Source organism: Lissotriton helveticus, chromosome 11 (genome assembly GCF_964261635.1).
Source record: "Lissotriton helveticus chromosome 11, aLisHel1.1, whole genome shotgun sequence".
In the NCBI taxonomy this organism is placed as follows: Eukaryota; Metazoa; Chordata; class Amphibia; order Caudata; family Salamandridae; genus Lissotriton; species Lissotriton helveticus.
This window is the reverse complement of record NC_136072.1, coordinates 601942921-601959618: the sequence shown is the minus strand read 5'-3', so window position 1 is coordinate 601959618 and position 16698 is coordinate 601942921. Positions and strand designations below refer to the sequence as shown.

The following is a 16698-nucleotide window of genomic DNA, read 5'->3' as shown; positions in this document are numbered from 1 at the left end:
CTCTCAATCTAATCTCACTGTCTGAGAGTCATCTAGAAGGTTCGCAGCTGTCATCTGGCTGACTTAGAATCGCATCTGCACCAAGAGGTAGTTTGAGAGATTTTCACCCAATGGTGCACATACTTGGTGGATCTTTTTGCTAGTTCCTGTAGCAATTGTTTTGTGCTCCTAAGATCTTTACGAGATGTGCTCTGGCTTCACTGGTATGTATTCCGAATGTAAGCATTTTGAACACTGCTTCTGATCCCAAGTGTTCTTAGGAAGGTTAGGTGTGACTGAGTGGGGGTCATTTTAGTGGCCCTGGCTTGGGTCCAGAAGGTCTGACACTCGTAGCTCCTGACATCGAATCTTTCCTCCTGTAGTTTCAACTTCCGGAGAACCGGCATGTCCCAGGGTAGGGCGTTTGATCCAAACCTCCGCAGTTTGCACCTTCATGCATGCAGATTGAGTGGGAAGCACTGGGAGGCTTTGAATTTCTGGTGCTAATGGTGGATCCCATTGAGGTTATGCACCACCCTTCTGACAATTCTATACTCTGGTTGCTAGGCTCACTTCATCTGGTATAAGGAGAAGTGAGTTGACCCTTTACAAGAAAAACTTTTTCGCATCAGGTCTTGCATCTGGGAGGATTTAAAAGGTGAGGAATCTAAATGGTAATATTGTACAACTCAAATGCCCAAGCTTTCCGCAATGTCACTCATGTATTGCGAATATGTTTTGAACTGTGTGATGAAATGTCTTTCCGCAAAACTTCAATAAAGTTGGCGATATAAAAAAAAGGGGTGAGGAATCTGTGGGTGCATATAGTACCTGGCAGAAATCATGTTACCAAAGGTAAGTAACTTACTCTTCTCATTTGGGACCTAATATGTGATGCAAAAAAAAAAAAGCAGATATGCACCAGTGCACTTTTCAGAAAGGGTATTGACAGGTATTTTGTGAACAGAAAAAAATCTAACATTCACATCTAAACAATCAACACATTTGCAAGCAACACGTTTTATTACGGCGGTTGCATCACAATAAATAAAAAGCTCTATTGTTTTGTTTCAGAATGTAGAAAATGTAGCAGCAGAAGTGCTCGGCAAGTCGATCTTTGTGAACTGGCCACACCTTGAGGAAGCCAGAGTTGTTGCTGTGTCAGATGGAGAAGTAAAGTAAGCAAGCTGTGCTAAATTAAATATTTTGTTTATTGTTTCACGTTGTTCTGACAAGGGAGTGATAATGTTTTTTGAAGCAATATTTTGACTTTATCAGTTTAGTTAAACTTTGTGTTCACCTACAAAATCTCTTTTCCAATGCCAGGTAGATCATAGTGAAAAAAGATGGTGCTGATGTCACTGTGCCCCCTCTTGATATCACTGTGCCCCCTCATGATATCACAGTGCCCCGTCCTGATATCTCTGTGCCCCGTCCTGATATCTTTGTGCCCCCTCCTAATAATGCTCTTGTGGCAATTGTTGTGCACCAGAGTTCTTGTTGGTTTGGAGACACGGGGTGTTATTGCTTTATTATGAATTGCATTATCGGTGTCCTTTGTTTCTCCACTTTCTCAGATCAAAATTATATGTGATGATGATATTTCTCTTCAAATGAAAACCTTGATCAAACTGTTTATTTAAAATGTCTGTCACTTTAAAGGTTTTGTCAGTACTCAAACCTTATACTCCAGATCTACAGTTCTTAAACCTGGTGCTCATTTATCTTATTAGCTTTAAGTGTTTGCATCCTGAAATAATATTCCTGGAAGACGGTCTTTCATTATACTGTAAATTCAACCAAACCAGTTGGTGATTCTGCACGCCATTCTCATAGGTCTTTCATACACTGTTGTTACCCAAGAGTTAGACCTTCTTAATTTTCTAAAGTGTATTTTGGTACAGGGCAGCACAGGAGATAAAACATCCACTGTCTTTACTCTGCCACATCTTTTCCAGATAATAATAAGGTTAATTAGTGATCAAATTAAGTTATTTACTTATGTAGTGCACACCACAATGAGGCAATAAATTGTATTTAGATGCTCAAATAATCAATGTTAATATCCAATTCAAGGTGACTTGTTTTTATTAACCTATCTGGAATGATGTGACCTACATGTCCCTAGAAAGTGGCTAAGCCCACTGATTTATCTTAACGTATATGTTCCATTAGCTAGAGCCTTAAATGGCTCTTAGTTTTGACATTTCTAGCAGAGCCGAATGGAAACTGGGTAGGCAGTTGCTTGGCAAGCATTTTTATTTTTTATTTTTAAAAAACTTTATTTACTGATGAAGCATATTCACAATACACTATTGCATCAACTCAAAGCATCTTACACATCAAGCAGTTCTTAGAATACAATGGCACATATGAAGCATCTAGTCCCACCATTGCATTGTCCTGTACAGCACAACAGAAAGAACACAAATAACAAAAGGCCAGCGAGGGCGACATTGACCCCACAGGGTGGAGACAGTCCCGGCCAGGGGGAGCACATGATCCAGGAGAGAGGCATTCACTATCCTACACCGGCGGCCGCCGCGGGCGGAGTGCTGGCGGGGAGCATGGGAGAGGCAGTTCTGCTCGAATGTGTTTGTGAATGGAGATACGTTAATAGGGGGCCCCATATTGTCATGTGGGCAAGACCTTGCGGGCATCAGGTCCCAGAACTCCGATAATAGGGACTGGCATCTCGAAGCGTCTGCAAGGCAGTGAACAAACTTAGGCACTGGCCTACGACCCCAACACATGGCCGCCCTGCGTCTCGCGAGAACGAGCAGCATTGCCGTCAGTCGGCGAGTGGCGTCCGGACAGAACTTGACAAAGCCCAGCAGGCACAGCAGTGGGTCGGGATTAACCCTGGTGGAAGTAATCTCAGAGATGGCGGCACAAACCTCCAGCCAGAAATCCGACACCCTAGGACACAACCAAGCAAGATGAGTGAAGTCTGCAGCAGGGGCAGAGCAGTGCATACAGTTATCGTTGGGAATGAGGCCCAGTTTGCATAGTTGAACGGGTGTGCGATATAGCCTGTGCAGATATTTAAAATGTATGAGACGGAGGCGATAGTTAGGAGACAGTTTCTTGGTCTGGTTACAGCAATAGAGCCAATCAGCTTGGGAAATGTCCACACCTAACTCCTCACCCCATGCCGCCGTACGTGCTCAGTGGAGATGGCGGTGGTCGACAGCGTGATGGCATATGATTTCGTTACCAGCTTATGGGGAGTGGGGGATGTGTATATAAAATCAAGAGCAGGTATCGAGGGTGGAGGATGAGGAACGTTGGGTGAATCTCCTTGCAAATAGCCCGGAGTTGATAAAAAAAGCAGAGTGTCCATCGGACCAGAAGAAGCAGGAAGAGAATAAAACGTATTCCCGGGGAAGGGATCTGCAATGTCGTCAGCACCAGGCGGGTGGCATGCTTGAACATGCCAGTTGGTTGTAGAGGAGAGAAGGCAGGATGGCGTACAATCGGCATGCTATTAGCCGACAACGTAGGAGCGTTGGAGAGACGGCCAAGTTCCAACCAGGCCCAGCACAGGGTCTCGACCATGTCCACCTCCGCCCGTGGGCGGCTAGCTGGCGCAAACAAGGCAGTATAAAGAGGCCAGTGGGCCGCCAGGGACGGTCTCGACCTTGACGTGCGGCTGGTAAGGGGCGGGGTGAACCCAAAAATGTAGAAAACTGGCTTGGGCTCTCAAGGCATATAGTTTGAAATTGGGAGCGCCCATGCCTCAACAGACATGGGGAGAGTAAGGATGTCATATGCAATCCTGGGCTGCTTGCCTGCCGAAACAAGTGAAATAATCAATGAGCAAATTTTACAAAAGAAATGAGCAGTCAGAAATATGGGAATGTTCAAGAAAAGATCAAGGAATTTCAGAAGAACCACCATTTTAGCGATGGCTATGCGGCCCGCCAGAGACAAAGAGAGTCTTTTCAATGGGTTATTTTTGATTTGAGCCAATCCACCCCACATCCAAAGTTGGACCTCCAAAGGTCATCTAAGTCCCTGCTAAGCCAAATTCCTAGGTAATGAGTGGGACCGAAAGCCCACACAAAAGGGAAATCCGGTACCAATGGCTTGGTGGCATCCGTGAGAGGGAACAATATTGACTATTGACTTACTTCAGTTCACCTGTATGCTGGACAGTCCGCCAAACCTTTTTATTTCACGCACCCGGGGGCTGAGGTTTTCCTGGGGGTGGCGGACATACAGCGTGATGTCATCAGCGTACATGGAGACCAGGAGGGAAGGTGCCGAAGAACCGATGCCCTTCTGAGTATGGTGTTGCCGGAGTCTAGCAGCAAGGGGCTCCATCGCAATAGCGAAAAGCATGGGGGAAAGCAGACAGCCCTGCCGAGTGCCACGCTCAATCGACATAGGGGCCGACACCTGACCATTGATTCGAAGAAGTGCAGAGGGACGGGCGTAGAGGAGTAATATCTTACGGATAAAAATATTGCTGAAGCCAAGGCGCGGCAGAAGAAAAAATAAAAATGGCCACTCAAGAGTATCGAATGCCTTAGTGGCATCAAGTAGAGCTGGCACAGTAGGAAGATCGGGATTAATTTGGTGAAGAACCGAAAAAATGGTCCGAAGGTTATGAGAAGTGGCACGACCTGGGATGAAGCCGGACTGGTTGGGGAGGACGATGAGGGGCATGAGGAGGAGCAGACGGGAGGCCAATAATTTAGCAAAGATCTTATTATCAATATTAATTAAAGAGAGGGGGCGACAGGAGTCACGACAGTCAGCCGGTTTATCCGGCTTAAGTAATAGTGCATATAGCCAGTGTCTAACCCAGGGTGGTGTGGAGTGCAAAAAACGATGGTTTAGGCCCAGATCCTTGTACTGGGGTGAATGTATGACATTGTTCTACATTCTGTCCATCAACTGTGTTTTTTGCAATTTCACCCCGTGTGGGCTGGGGATGCTCAGACGTGAGTCCCAGGCTCTCCACACCACTGGAGTCAAGCTATCCAGGCTGATGAAGGCTGATAGCCAGAAACCGGTCCTTGGATGCTTGATTCCGGTCTGGGAAAGACATGGCTTGGTAGTTCGGACTGGACTGTTCCCATGAGGCACAGGGTCAGAGCTGATTTGCATATAGCCAGTGTCTAACCCAGGGTGGTGTGGAGTGCAAAAAAACGATGGATTTAGGCCCAGATCCTTGTACTGGGGTGAATGTATGACATTGTTCTACATTCTGTCCATCAACTGTGTTTTTTGTAAGTAATAGTGTGAGCATTGCCTCGCGGAGGGACTGCGGGAAAAGGCCATTGTCAAAGGAGTCATTGTATATTGTGGCCAAGTGTGCAACAAGAAGTGGGGCAAACGTCTTATAGAACGAGGCGGAGAGATCTTCGAGACCACAGGCCTTATCACTGAGCAGGCTATTTATGGCCGCAAGTATCTCCTCCTTAGAGAAGGGCTCGTCCAAAAATTTGCAATGGTAGTCCTCCAGCCAAACCAACGCAAGAGTATCAAAATATTGTTTGAAAGGATCACACACGAAGGGGTGGGGGGAGCGTCGGTGTAAAGTTGCGAATAATAATCTATGAATTGAGGCTGAATTTCAACTGGGGAGGTAGTTCTGGTGGGGCCATCATCCCGAAGAGCTGTGACATACGACCCAGCCCGTGGAGGGCGCAAAAGGTTTGCCAGAGTCTTACCAGGCCTGTCGCCTTCGCCGAAACGGCGAGCTCGGGCCTCCCTGCCAAGAAAGGATAGTTCCCTATCCGCCTCCTCTTCGAATTCAGTGTGTTTTACATGCAAGGTCACAAGGATCGCAGGCCCGAGGTGGGCCACGTATTCTGCATGTAGAGCCTTGAGCTCCGATTCTAGCTTATCCAAAGAGGCGCGGATGGAGCGAAGGACCCCAGCTTGCTTCGATATACACTCGCCACGTATCACCGTTTTGAAGCACTCCCAAAGGATGGATGCTGAGTCCGCAGAGCCAACATATAAATCGAAGTAGTTGGTAATAGCCGTTTGAATCTCATCACAGTAAACGGAATCGCGAAGGGCGTTCCCAGGGAGCCGCCATGTAAAAGTGTGTCGTGGGGAGTCAGGGAGGCGAAGACAGATCTGGAATGGAGCGTGATCGGAGAAAGTGAGCGCCATATGGGTTGCAGAAGAAAGCCATATGACGACATCGGGAGAAGTAATCCATAGATCATTTCAGGACCAGCAGCCACGGGCACAAGTGACGCAAGTGCCCTCACGGGCTTCGGGTCGAAAATTACGCCAGGCGTCATATAACAAAATATCAGTGAGTATGGACCGGAGTATTGCATTGGAGCGAGGGTCGGAAGAGTGGGGGCCGGAGCGGTCCAAGCCTGCAGAGAGTGTAACATTAAACCCCCCCCCACACACACACACACACACACACACACACACACACAGAAGGGTAGCCGGTCCCATGGAGGAGATAAGGTGCCTTACATGAGTAAAAAAATTCAGGATCATCCGAGTTGGGTCGTACACCGCAGCAATTATCGTGGGTTGGGACAAAAGGGTACCGTGGAGGATAACATATCGTCCATGCGGGTCAGTGAGTACCTGTGTAGTGTGCCAAGGGAGCCCCCTTCTTAGCAAAATGGACACTCCCCTAGAGTAGGAGGAAAAGAAAGAAGAGTGCATCTCACCCCAATAGCGCGACTGAAATCTAATGGAGGTGACGGGCAACAAGTGAGTCTCCTGTGGAAGGCAGACGTCGACTTTATGCCGGTGCAAGTGTGAGTGAATGAGCCTGGCTTTCCGGTGGTCGTTTAGACCACGAATGTTCCAGGTCCAACAGATAGTGTCAGTCATGGGGAAGCACAGTGTCAGTCATGGGGAAGCGCCTAGAAAAAAAGTAAAGTGCTGTGCAAGAGGCCAGGGAGCGGGTGATATTCCAGTTTGTGTTAGGGCGAGCCTGACATGATGAGCGTGGGGGCCGGACAAACAGCAGGTTGACTACAGCTGTGTACTCCCCACCCGTGGGGACCATCCCCGGGAAGCAAAAAACTCTGCGGGAGGAGTTTGTGCCATTCAGAGAGTAGAAGATGCCGTGTACTAGCGTGAGGCCCTGAGCAGGTGTAGTAATAAGGTGATATGCACAGATTGAAGTGAGACGATGCGGAAACCAGAACAAGGAAAAAACAATGATAAAAGAACGAAAATCATGAGACCCCCCCCCACCTAACCCTACTACCCACACACTGTGCATTAGGAAACCATGGTTCTGACAAAGCAGGAATAGGTCAATTGGAGTCCGAAACATTCCCCAAACCCCATCCCTGCCTCCCCACCCTCGCAACTCAAAAAACAATACGAGAAGGACCCCAACCCTGCACCCACTCCAACCCCCCCCCCAATCAAAACCCCCAAACAGACTGAGCTACCAACCCACCCCACCCCAGGAGCCCGCAACTAGGAGGGGTAGAAACAACAGGAAGATAGGCAAGTATCCCGTGAGGGCATGGCAGGGCTCAGCGTACTCCCCTGTAGTAAAGCAGGGTGGCCAAGCTAACTTAACCAAAGACAACATTTAGGTAGAAATAGCGTACAGACCACAGCATTTCAATCATTGTCACTAAGGCGATCAGCAGCATCGAGCTGAGAGTTGGAGGGCGATGAGCGTGACGATTTTTCAAGTTTCTTAGCTTATGCCAATGCATCTCTGGGATCAGGAAAGGCAAGCGTTTTTGCGCCCTGCCGGACTCTCAACTTTGCCGGGTCGGCCAGGGAGTACGATACAACGTGTTTTTGCAGAATTCGCTTTGCAGGAAGAAATTCACGCCGGGCAGCCTGAACCGTGAGGGTGTTGTCTGGATGAAACTAAAGTAAGGTACCTTGGTGATTGATTTTTACCCTTGTTGCGTGCCGCACGAAGAATGGCACCCCGATCTCTGAAATTTAAGATTTTTGCGATGATGGGGCGAGGAGGTAGTCCAGGACCAGGGCGTGGGCAAAGGGAGCGATGTGCACGTTCAACAATAAAAACAGGGGAAAGAACGTCACTGAAAAGCTCCTTGACCAGTTGCTCCACAAAGTCTTCCATGCGGGAGATATTGGTTGATTCTGGAACACCAGTCATGCATAGATTGCTCTGACGGGAGCGCGCCTCCAAATCCTCGTTTTGCTCCCGGACGATGGGTATGATTTTGTCAATCTGAAGAAGACGGTTGTCGTGGGAGTCAACACAAGCCTTTACTGAGTCCTGGGGGGCGAAAAGTTGGTCTAGTTGGGTCGCGATTCCAGTGACCGTTGATTTTACATCAAGCATAATTGCCTTTAGATCATCGTCACAGGCAGGAGGCGCGTCCATGGTGGTTGCAGGGTCACCACTCTCCGAACTAGCACCGTCCTGGCAATTTGACCTGCGCTGATCGAAGGCGATTTTGGGCTGCTTGGGGTCAGTCCTCCCCATGGTGGGTGACCCTGGACAGCAGACACCACCGAGGAGCGGGGGCAGGTGAAGTGACCGAGAGATGCACCGGCACTGGGTACCGCGGACAGGCCAGCCCCCCTCAGTGAGTGTTGAGCAACCAGGAGAGATGGACCAAGCACCCCTAAATGGGTGACAGCCACGCTCCGTCCATCATTTCCTTTGGTTTTTCTTTGTTCGCCTTAAGTTGGAAGGGAATGTTCAGACGTGAGTCTCTTGCTCACTTTGCCACTGGATTCAAGCAAGCCGGGCTGAATAAGGCTGAAATGCCAGAAACCGGTCCTCGGTAGGTTGTTTCCGGTCCAGGGAAGGCATGGCTTGGCAGTTCGGGCTGGACTGTTCCCATGAGGCACAGGGTCAGACTGTTTGCATATGGCCATGTCTGAACTGGGGTGGCAGAGTGGGCTAAAGAACGGTGATGGATTAAACCCAGATCTGTTGACTGGGTTTGAGTGTTTGCTTGGTTCAGATGCTCTGTCCATCACCACCCCCTTTTGTACCACAGTTGGACTTACGGCATCATGCGTTGGATGGCCGGGAGCTGGCGGAGTTTATTCTCCACTCCGCCCTGGATATTTCAGAGGTGTTAGGGCGGGCCATGGCTTCCTCGATCGCTCTCCGTCGCCATGCTTGGCTTCGGGATGGAGTATTCCCAGAGAATATTCGGGAGCAACTCATTGATCTTCCGTTTGATGGCAGTATGTTGTTCCATGCCCCGGCCGACTGCCATCCAGAGGCTACTGGCAGGGCTACGTCCTCCTCCTCCGCCTTATCACCCTCCTCCTCCTTCCCCTCCTCAGTGATTCCTGAGTAGGGTTGAGTCTGGGCCTTCTTAGGCCGGTTGTTCTGATTGTGGAGGGCGTTTTCTGCCCATTGCATCCTTTTTGGGCCTTTGTCATTGTTGGCTGCTGGACGGCCCTTTTGTTGATTATGTGTTGGAATTGTTGCGCAGACTTGGCCCTGAGATTAGGCCTTCTGCTTGATTGGGCTGCTTGTCAAGCCTTTCGCAGGGGTGTTTTTTTTCCCCGTGGCTCTTTTGTTATTCCTCTGCTGCGGAAGTTCTTCCACAGAGGGTTCCCATGTTTGGGGTTTATCGTACCCTAGGTCATATGGCTTGCGCTCCGATTGGAGGGTCTGGTCACCTTTGAGTGCCTGTTCTCCATGACGATTGTGTAGGTTGCTTTTGCTCCTTGAGGTTCTTGGTGCGGCCACTTGTAGTGGTGGCCCGGGCATCTCCTCCTTTCCCCGATCTTGTCCTGAGGTCTCGGACGCTTCTGTGTTCTCCCTTGCCAGGCGCTCGGCCTTCCTGGGGCCTCGGGCTGTTCTTCTTCTCTTCTTCTTGCTTCTGGCGGCTTGGCTGCCGGCGCTGTTCTGGCTAGCAGGCTGCTCTCCATCTGGAGTGGGTTTGCCTTCTTTTCCCTCGTTTTTCCTTGGGCCCTCTAGGCTTCTTCTTCATCTTTCCTGTCTTGATATTGGACAGAAGCTATGTTGCCTTTTGGGGGAGTGGTGTGATTCGGCCTCTCCGCCCTTGGTTCCTCTGCTGTGAGTGCACGAGCCTCTTCGGCTGCCTTTTCCCTCCTACATCCCCTTGGGGAGGGTAGGGATCTGCTTTTGGAGGTTCCCCTTACCTGGCAGGGATGAGGTTCTTCCTAGTCCACAGATCTGGCCCCCTAGGGGCACTCTGTTCTGTATTGGCTGGTGGAGTCCTTTCGCAGACCCTTCTTCCCAGGGGGTATTGCTAGGGTATCTATTCTACGTGAAGGAATCTGCGGCTAGTAGTCCATCAGATGTATGAGTTACTTACCTTCAGGAACGATTTATCTGGTAGTCCCGATTCTAGCCGCTAATTTCTTCACGGCCCGCCCTTCCTCCCCTTTCCTGCAAGGACCCTTGGGTTGGTATTCGGGACTCACTTCCCGGTGGGGGGCTGTGTCTCCTGTGAGTGCCTTCCTTGTTCTTGACGGGTGGCTCCGTCTGGAGGCAGTTCGTTCCTCCCTTGGTTCTTGGAGGATGGGGTTCCGGTGCTCCGGTGCCCTGCTGCTCTGGCTACTCCAGGTTTGGGGGAGATTGCTTTCTATCCCTGTCCTTCCCTTCCTTCCTTCCTTCCTTCCAGTGCTATCCCTTGTCCCCTTCCTTGCTCTGGATGGGGATGGTAGGTTACTATGTGTACCATGCTTTACCCATGTTCCTTGTCTCTGGGGCACGGTAGTGGGAGGCTGTCTATGTGCTGACGGGGTGGCTGCGCAGGGCTCTGCTTGCTCTTTCTTCATTCCTGTCTTTGGGTTCTACGGTGTTGCCACTATACTGCGTGGTGTTGTTAGTCACCGCTTCTTTCCCAATTTTCTGCTCTTCACACACTGTTCCCATGCTTCCACTTTTTTTTATCTGGTGATTCCGCATTGTGGTGCAGAAAAGTTCTCCGAAGAAAACGGACGTAGGCGCGCCGGGGCGGGTCTTGTGACCTCGCTGAAGTCACGTGCGCAGATGACGCCTGGGCGGAGTCGCATGGGGTCGTCCCTGGCGCGCAGGGATGCTGTGGCAAAAAAGTTTCCGGATACATTCTCACGCCTAGGGATAATTCTATGTGAAGGAATCTGCGGCTAGAATTGTCTCTACCAGATACATCGATACCGAAGGTAAGTAACTCGTACTTTCCCCCAACAAATATAATCTGGTTTTGAGGGGAGAAGTGTAGGCTTTAACTTTCAGTTTTTTATTCCCAAGTCAGTGCTCTAACAGATTGACTAAATCTCCTGACTTTATTACATATTTGCCATGGTCAGTTAAGATACATTTCAGTGACTTGATCTGTTAGTTTGTAGGAGAGGTATTCTAAATAACCAGGGCATGCTTCATCTTTTTCAGGTTTTATTTTGAAGAGCCACAGGGAAGTCAGAGACTATACACAGGCAATACAGCACCACCAACTAAAGTGGCCTATGTTGGAGAGAAAGAGCAACATATATGGGTGAAGGAGGTGCAGGGCATTTCAGAGACGTAAGTTGTTAGGAAATCTTATTGTACTATGTGTAGAAATGCAGTCCTACAAAACTTAGTCAAATACATACATTTTACGTGCCAAAACTCATACTGTTTATCCATTTTCTTTTCCAAACTTCTAAAGGATATTTTCAGGATGGAGTTTAATAATTAACCATAGGTTATATTCTGTCACATATACTCCTGCTGTGTTTTTAGGTCTCGCCTTTACCATTCCGAAGGAATGGGAAATGGCGAGAATTCAAGTGCTCGAACTGATTGTGAAACCACCGCTTTTTTTCGTGGCGTTTTCTTCGAGTGCACGTGGCCACAGGCACGCGCTTTTGGCCCATACACTTTCATGGCCATCTGTTCCTCAATGTCCCTCCCACCCTTCGTTTGATCTTGCCGCGAGTTCAGGCTAATGGCCCTCCCCCAGCACAGAGCGCGCATCGCGGCCGCACAGCACATCAAAGGGCTTCTCCCAGCGTGTGCTGTGCGGCTTCTCCTCCCCTAATTATGTGGCCGGCCGTACTTGTGTTTCCCGGCCGCTTCCCGGCCACTCTTGTATTTAATTAGCAGCAGCAGCATTTCTCCTGCGCCAGGCCACATCAAAGGCTCTGTGCCACTTTCACCCACACAGCAACACTTACAGACACGCAACGCCACTCACACCCACGCAAGCCCACTATCATCCACGCAAGCCCACTATCATCCACGCAACACCACACTCACCCACGCAACGCCACTCACCCAAGCAACACCACTCACACACGCAACGCAACTCATCCACGCAACCCCACTCATCCACGCAACCCCACTCATCCACGCAACCCCACTCATCCACGCAACCCCACTCATCCACGCAACGCCACTCATCCACGCAACGCCACTCATCCACGCAACGCCACTCACCCAAGCAACGCCACTCACACACGCAACGCCACTCACCCACGCAACGCCACTCACCCACGCAACACCACTCACCCACGCAACACCACTCATCCACGCAACGCCACTCACACACCTAACGCCACTCACACACCTAACGCCACTCAGACACGCAACGCCACTCAGACACGCAACGCCACTCAGACACGCAACGCCACTCAGACACGCAACGCCACTCAGACACGCAACGCCACTCAGACACGCAACGCCACTCAGACACGCAACGCCACTCAGACACGCAACGCCACTCAGACACGCAACGCCACTCAGACACGCAACGCCACTCAGACACGCAACGCCACTCAGACACGCAACGCCACTCAGACACGCAACGCCACTCAGACACGCAACGCCACTCAGACACGCAACGCCACTCAGACACGCAACGCCACTCAGACACGCAACGCCACTCAGACACGCAACGCCACTCACCCACGCAACGCCACTCACCCACGCAACGCCACTCACCCACGCAACGCCGGGTGCAGATTGTGGGTGCAGATTGTGGGTGCAGATTGTGGGTGCAGATTGTGGGTGCAGATTGTGGGTGCAGATTGTGGGTGCAGATTGTGGGTGCAGATTGTGGGTGCAGATTGTGGGTGCAGATTGTGGGTGCAGATTGTGGGTGCAGATTGTGGGTGCAGATTGTGGGTGCAGATTCAGGGTGCAGATTCAGGGTGCAGATTCAGGGTGCAGATTGTGGGTGCAGATTTAGAGAAAACTCAGCAGCACCACCACCATTGCAATGCAATAGGTCTCTTTTTAACGCAAATTTAAGCTATAGGCCTTGTAAATGACAAAGCCTTTTATTTATGTTCCAAAAACCAGAACGCAAAAATAAAGGGCATTATCATTTACAATGCTAATAGTTCAGACTCGCGTTATTGCGAGACCTATTGCATTTCCAATGCTTGTTTTATTTTACTATCTTTCTCCGATATATAGATTCGCTTTCGTTTCATTCTTTCAGTTGTCTAGAGTACAGAACAACTTTTATCTCTTCATGTGCACTAGTACCACCTACCGTACGTTTACAGGTTTTTATAGCACTGCTTGCTCACTTAGTATTTAAAAATGTAAGAAGCCACTAACAAGAAAGTTTGCTAATATCAGTGCTTTCTTCTGTGATATTTATTTAACAATGTCTCTACAGTCTCTATTTGAAAGGATGATTAATTTCTAAAGAAAAATTGTCAAGTGCTTCCTAATGCAAATGATTTGTAGGGACACACGCTAAAAAATGATCTCCCTTTGAATGATGTAAAGTAACATTGAGTTGCTGTGTGGGTATTTTCCTTTGAAGATTCTAAATGAAATACTGTTATTGTAAGGAATACCTTTTTATGCATTAACACCCCAAAGGTTTGGACTGATACTAGTTTTTGTCTCTGAAGTTGCACTGAGGCCTGCTAACCAGATCTCAGTGCTACTGCTTTGACCTTTAAAAGGTATACTTCAGATTGGTTCTCCCACAATAGGTACAAGTCAACTTACATTTAAGTTTCTAGTATCCAGAGCCTGTAGGCTAAAGTGTCGCTCATGGACTGCAGCACTTATTCTGCCACCACAAGTGTCACTAAGTAAATCAAGACTCCCAGCCTGCCATTGCCAGTCTGGGTCTGGTGGCTTGGTGGACTAATGATCTCGTGGTTACAGGTTCAAATCCTGTTAGGTCCACTCAGCCTTTCATCCTTCTGAGGTCAATAAAATGAGTACTATTGAGTTGGTTAACACTAAACATCTGTTATTCAGTGCCAAGATGCCCATGGGTGAATGTGCGTTTTACAAATGCACGTTCTGTTATTGCTGGCTGGCAAGGCAGTTCTCGAACTGTTAGCTGTACTTAGCCATTAAAGCTCATGACAAAGCTCAGCCCTTTATTCTTAATATATATAAATCTTCCCTAAGGCAGGCCTATCGAGTCCTAAGGCCTGGTGCTATACATTCAAAAGTAGAACATGTATTTTAGGTCTTCTTACAGTAAAAACCCCAAATTGTCCTTTTTACTGTGGAAAGGCTAATAACCCCATTTGACAGTACAAGGTTACATGCTGACAACTCTGCTTTCCTAACTTCTGAATGGAACTACTAAAGTTGGTACTTCAAGGTAGCAAAAGAATAGTTGCAGTAAACACGACTTGATGCCCAAGTTGACTTTAATGTCAATTCTAGGTAAATGGTAACTTTAGAAAGTTGCAAAAAGAACAATTGATGGGCAGACTGTTGAACAATGTTAAACTAACCACCCCCAGTACAGAGATCTGGGCCTAAATCCATCGTGTTTTTGCTCTCTATGCCATTCCAGTTTAAACCCAGCCATATGCAAATCAGTATTGACCCTGCTCCCCATGCGAACAGTCCAGCCCGAACTCCCAGGCCAGGTCCTCCCTAGACCAGAAACAAGCATTCTGGACCCAGATATGGGTCCAGAATGCTACCCTGGCTGATGAGGGGTGTTACCCTGAAACTGGTCCCATGATGCTTGTTTCCCGTCCAGGGAGAACCCACGTTGGCAGTTAGGGCTAGACTGTTCGCATGAGGAGCCTGGGTCAAGACTGATTTGTATAAGGCTGGGTCCAAACTGGGGTGGCATAGTGACCAAAAGAACTGTGGATTTAACTCCCATCTCTTGACTGGGGGTGAAAGTTTGATTTATTCAGAATTCCGTCCATTTGTTGTCATAGCAATTTTGCCCTCTGTGAAATATGTATACCAAGACATGGTTTCCTTGCTCGCTGTGCCTCTGGATTCAAGCTATCCTGGTTGCTGAGGGATGATGGCCTAAAACTGGTCCCAGGATGCTTGTTTCCGGTCTAGGGATGACTGAGCTTGGCAGTTCGGGCTGGACTGTTCCCATGAGGAGCAGGGGCAAGACTGATTTGCATATGGCTGGGTCCAAACTGGGGTGGCGCAGTGAGCAAAAGAACGATGGATTTAACTCCGATCTCTTGACTGGGTGTGAATGTTTGATTTATTCAGCATTCTGTCCATCATTTGTTTCCGCATCAACTTTAGAATGCTGCCCCTCTGTTGCCCAAAGGTTTTCCCCTGACCGTTTACGGTTGCATGCCACAAGACAGCCATCTGCCCTCCTGGGGGTAGGTGTGAACGACTGTTAAGAAGAATCCCAAAGGTCCTGAAGTTGGAAGAGGTGTTGCCTTTCCCTGGCTGGAAGGCCAAACAGGCTATGAGCCCAAAAGCCCAGGTTCAAAGGGGAAGCTGCATTTGATGGGCAAATGGTGGACACTCATGAGAGGCGATGCTCTTTTGTTCTGGTAGGCAGGTTGATGTCGGGGACAGAGGGGAAAACAGTTGCCAAACCAGTTTTCCTGTGGATGTATAGCCTTGAGGTTGCCACACCTCTAGGTTGGGCTACAGAGCTCAACACATCGAGAGAGAGGTATTGCCATGTTAAGAGTAGGCAGAATATTACAATCTGGAATAGCTAGATGCCACACTTTGCAGGAAGTTGTCATCAGGCGGAATGGGACCTGTTAGCTCATTGGCTAGTAGTTACCCAGACTAGGCCAGAGTTGTCATAGTTTCCCCCAGTAACTGCTCCCCACAGTAGTTGCCAATTTCTGGAGTCTCCTAAGTACTGTTTCTGAACGTTTGCAAACTTTTAAAATGTTTTCAGAAAGTTTGGAAAGGTTTGGTAAGAGTTTGCTCAAAATTTGCATTGTTCCTCGAAGATCCAAAAATGATTAGGAAACGTGGAGTTAGACTTGACCTCCCTGTTCACCCTCAGGATCAACGACTTAAGAGTCATGTGAAAGAAAAGGAAGATCAGCTTGGGTGCTTCAGCCAAGAAGGAGGCTCTCGAGAGAGCCGTCAGGGCCCAAAGAGCTTAATCACTCTTAAAGAGTGGGATCACCATGGACTGTAGGGAAGATGATGACAGAAGTCATCAACGATGAGGGGGACGGTGACACCGTGACCCCCCAGCATCCTCCAGAGGCTCCCCTCAATTTCTGGCAATGAGGGGAGGGGGCACAATGTCGGAGAGCGGCTCAAGAAACCTCGAGGCCCAAGTAAGTCTCCTGGAGTTGGAGGAATGGAGACTGGCCTTGGAGGAGAGATGACTGGCCCTTCTAGAAAGAGATAAGCTGGGCTTGAAGTCCCAAGAGTATGGTGGCAGCAAGAAAACCGTGGGATAAGTGCAGGGTGTGCCTATACATTGCCCAATGGAATTGTGCCTAAATATGTCGAGGGGGATGACATAGATAAGTGGCTGACATCCTATAAAAGAGCTCTAAGGATGAGGAGGGTGGGTGCCCAGCACTGAGGACCGTTACTGTGGGAACTGGTTTGCATGGTGGGGAGATAGGCTTCTGACACTAGAGGATTAA

General features: G+C 48.9%; 1 protein-coding gene across 2 annotated transcripts in view; it reads left to right on the top strand.

Annotated features, from left to right (window-relative positions):
* XRN1 (5'-3' exoribonuclease 1) overlaps positions 1–16698 on the top strand; it is a 1049234-nt gene that overhangs the window by 353074 nt on the left and 679462 nt on the right. For both annotated transcript variants that reach the window (XM_078666417.1, XM_078666416.1), the window contains exons 19-20: positions 1054–1157; positions 11285–11416. In XM_078666417.1, coding sequence (XP_078522543.1) covers positions 1054–1157; positions 11285–11416 — 236 coding nt within the window. The remainder of the gene's footprint in view (positions 1–1053; positions 1158–11284; positions 11417–16698) is intronic.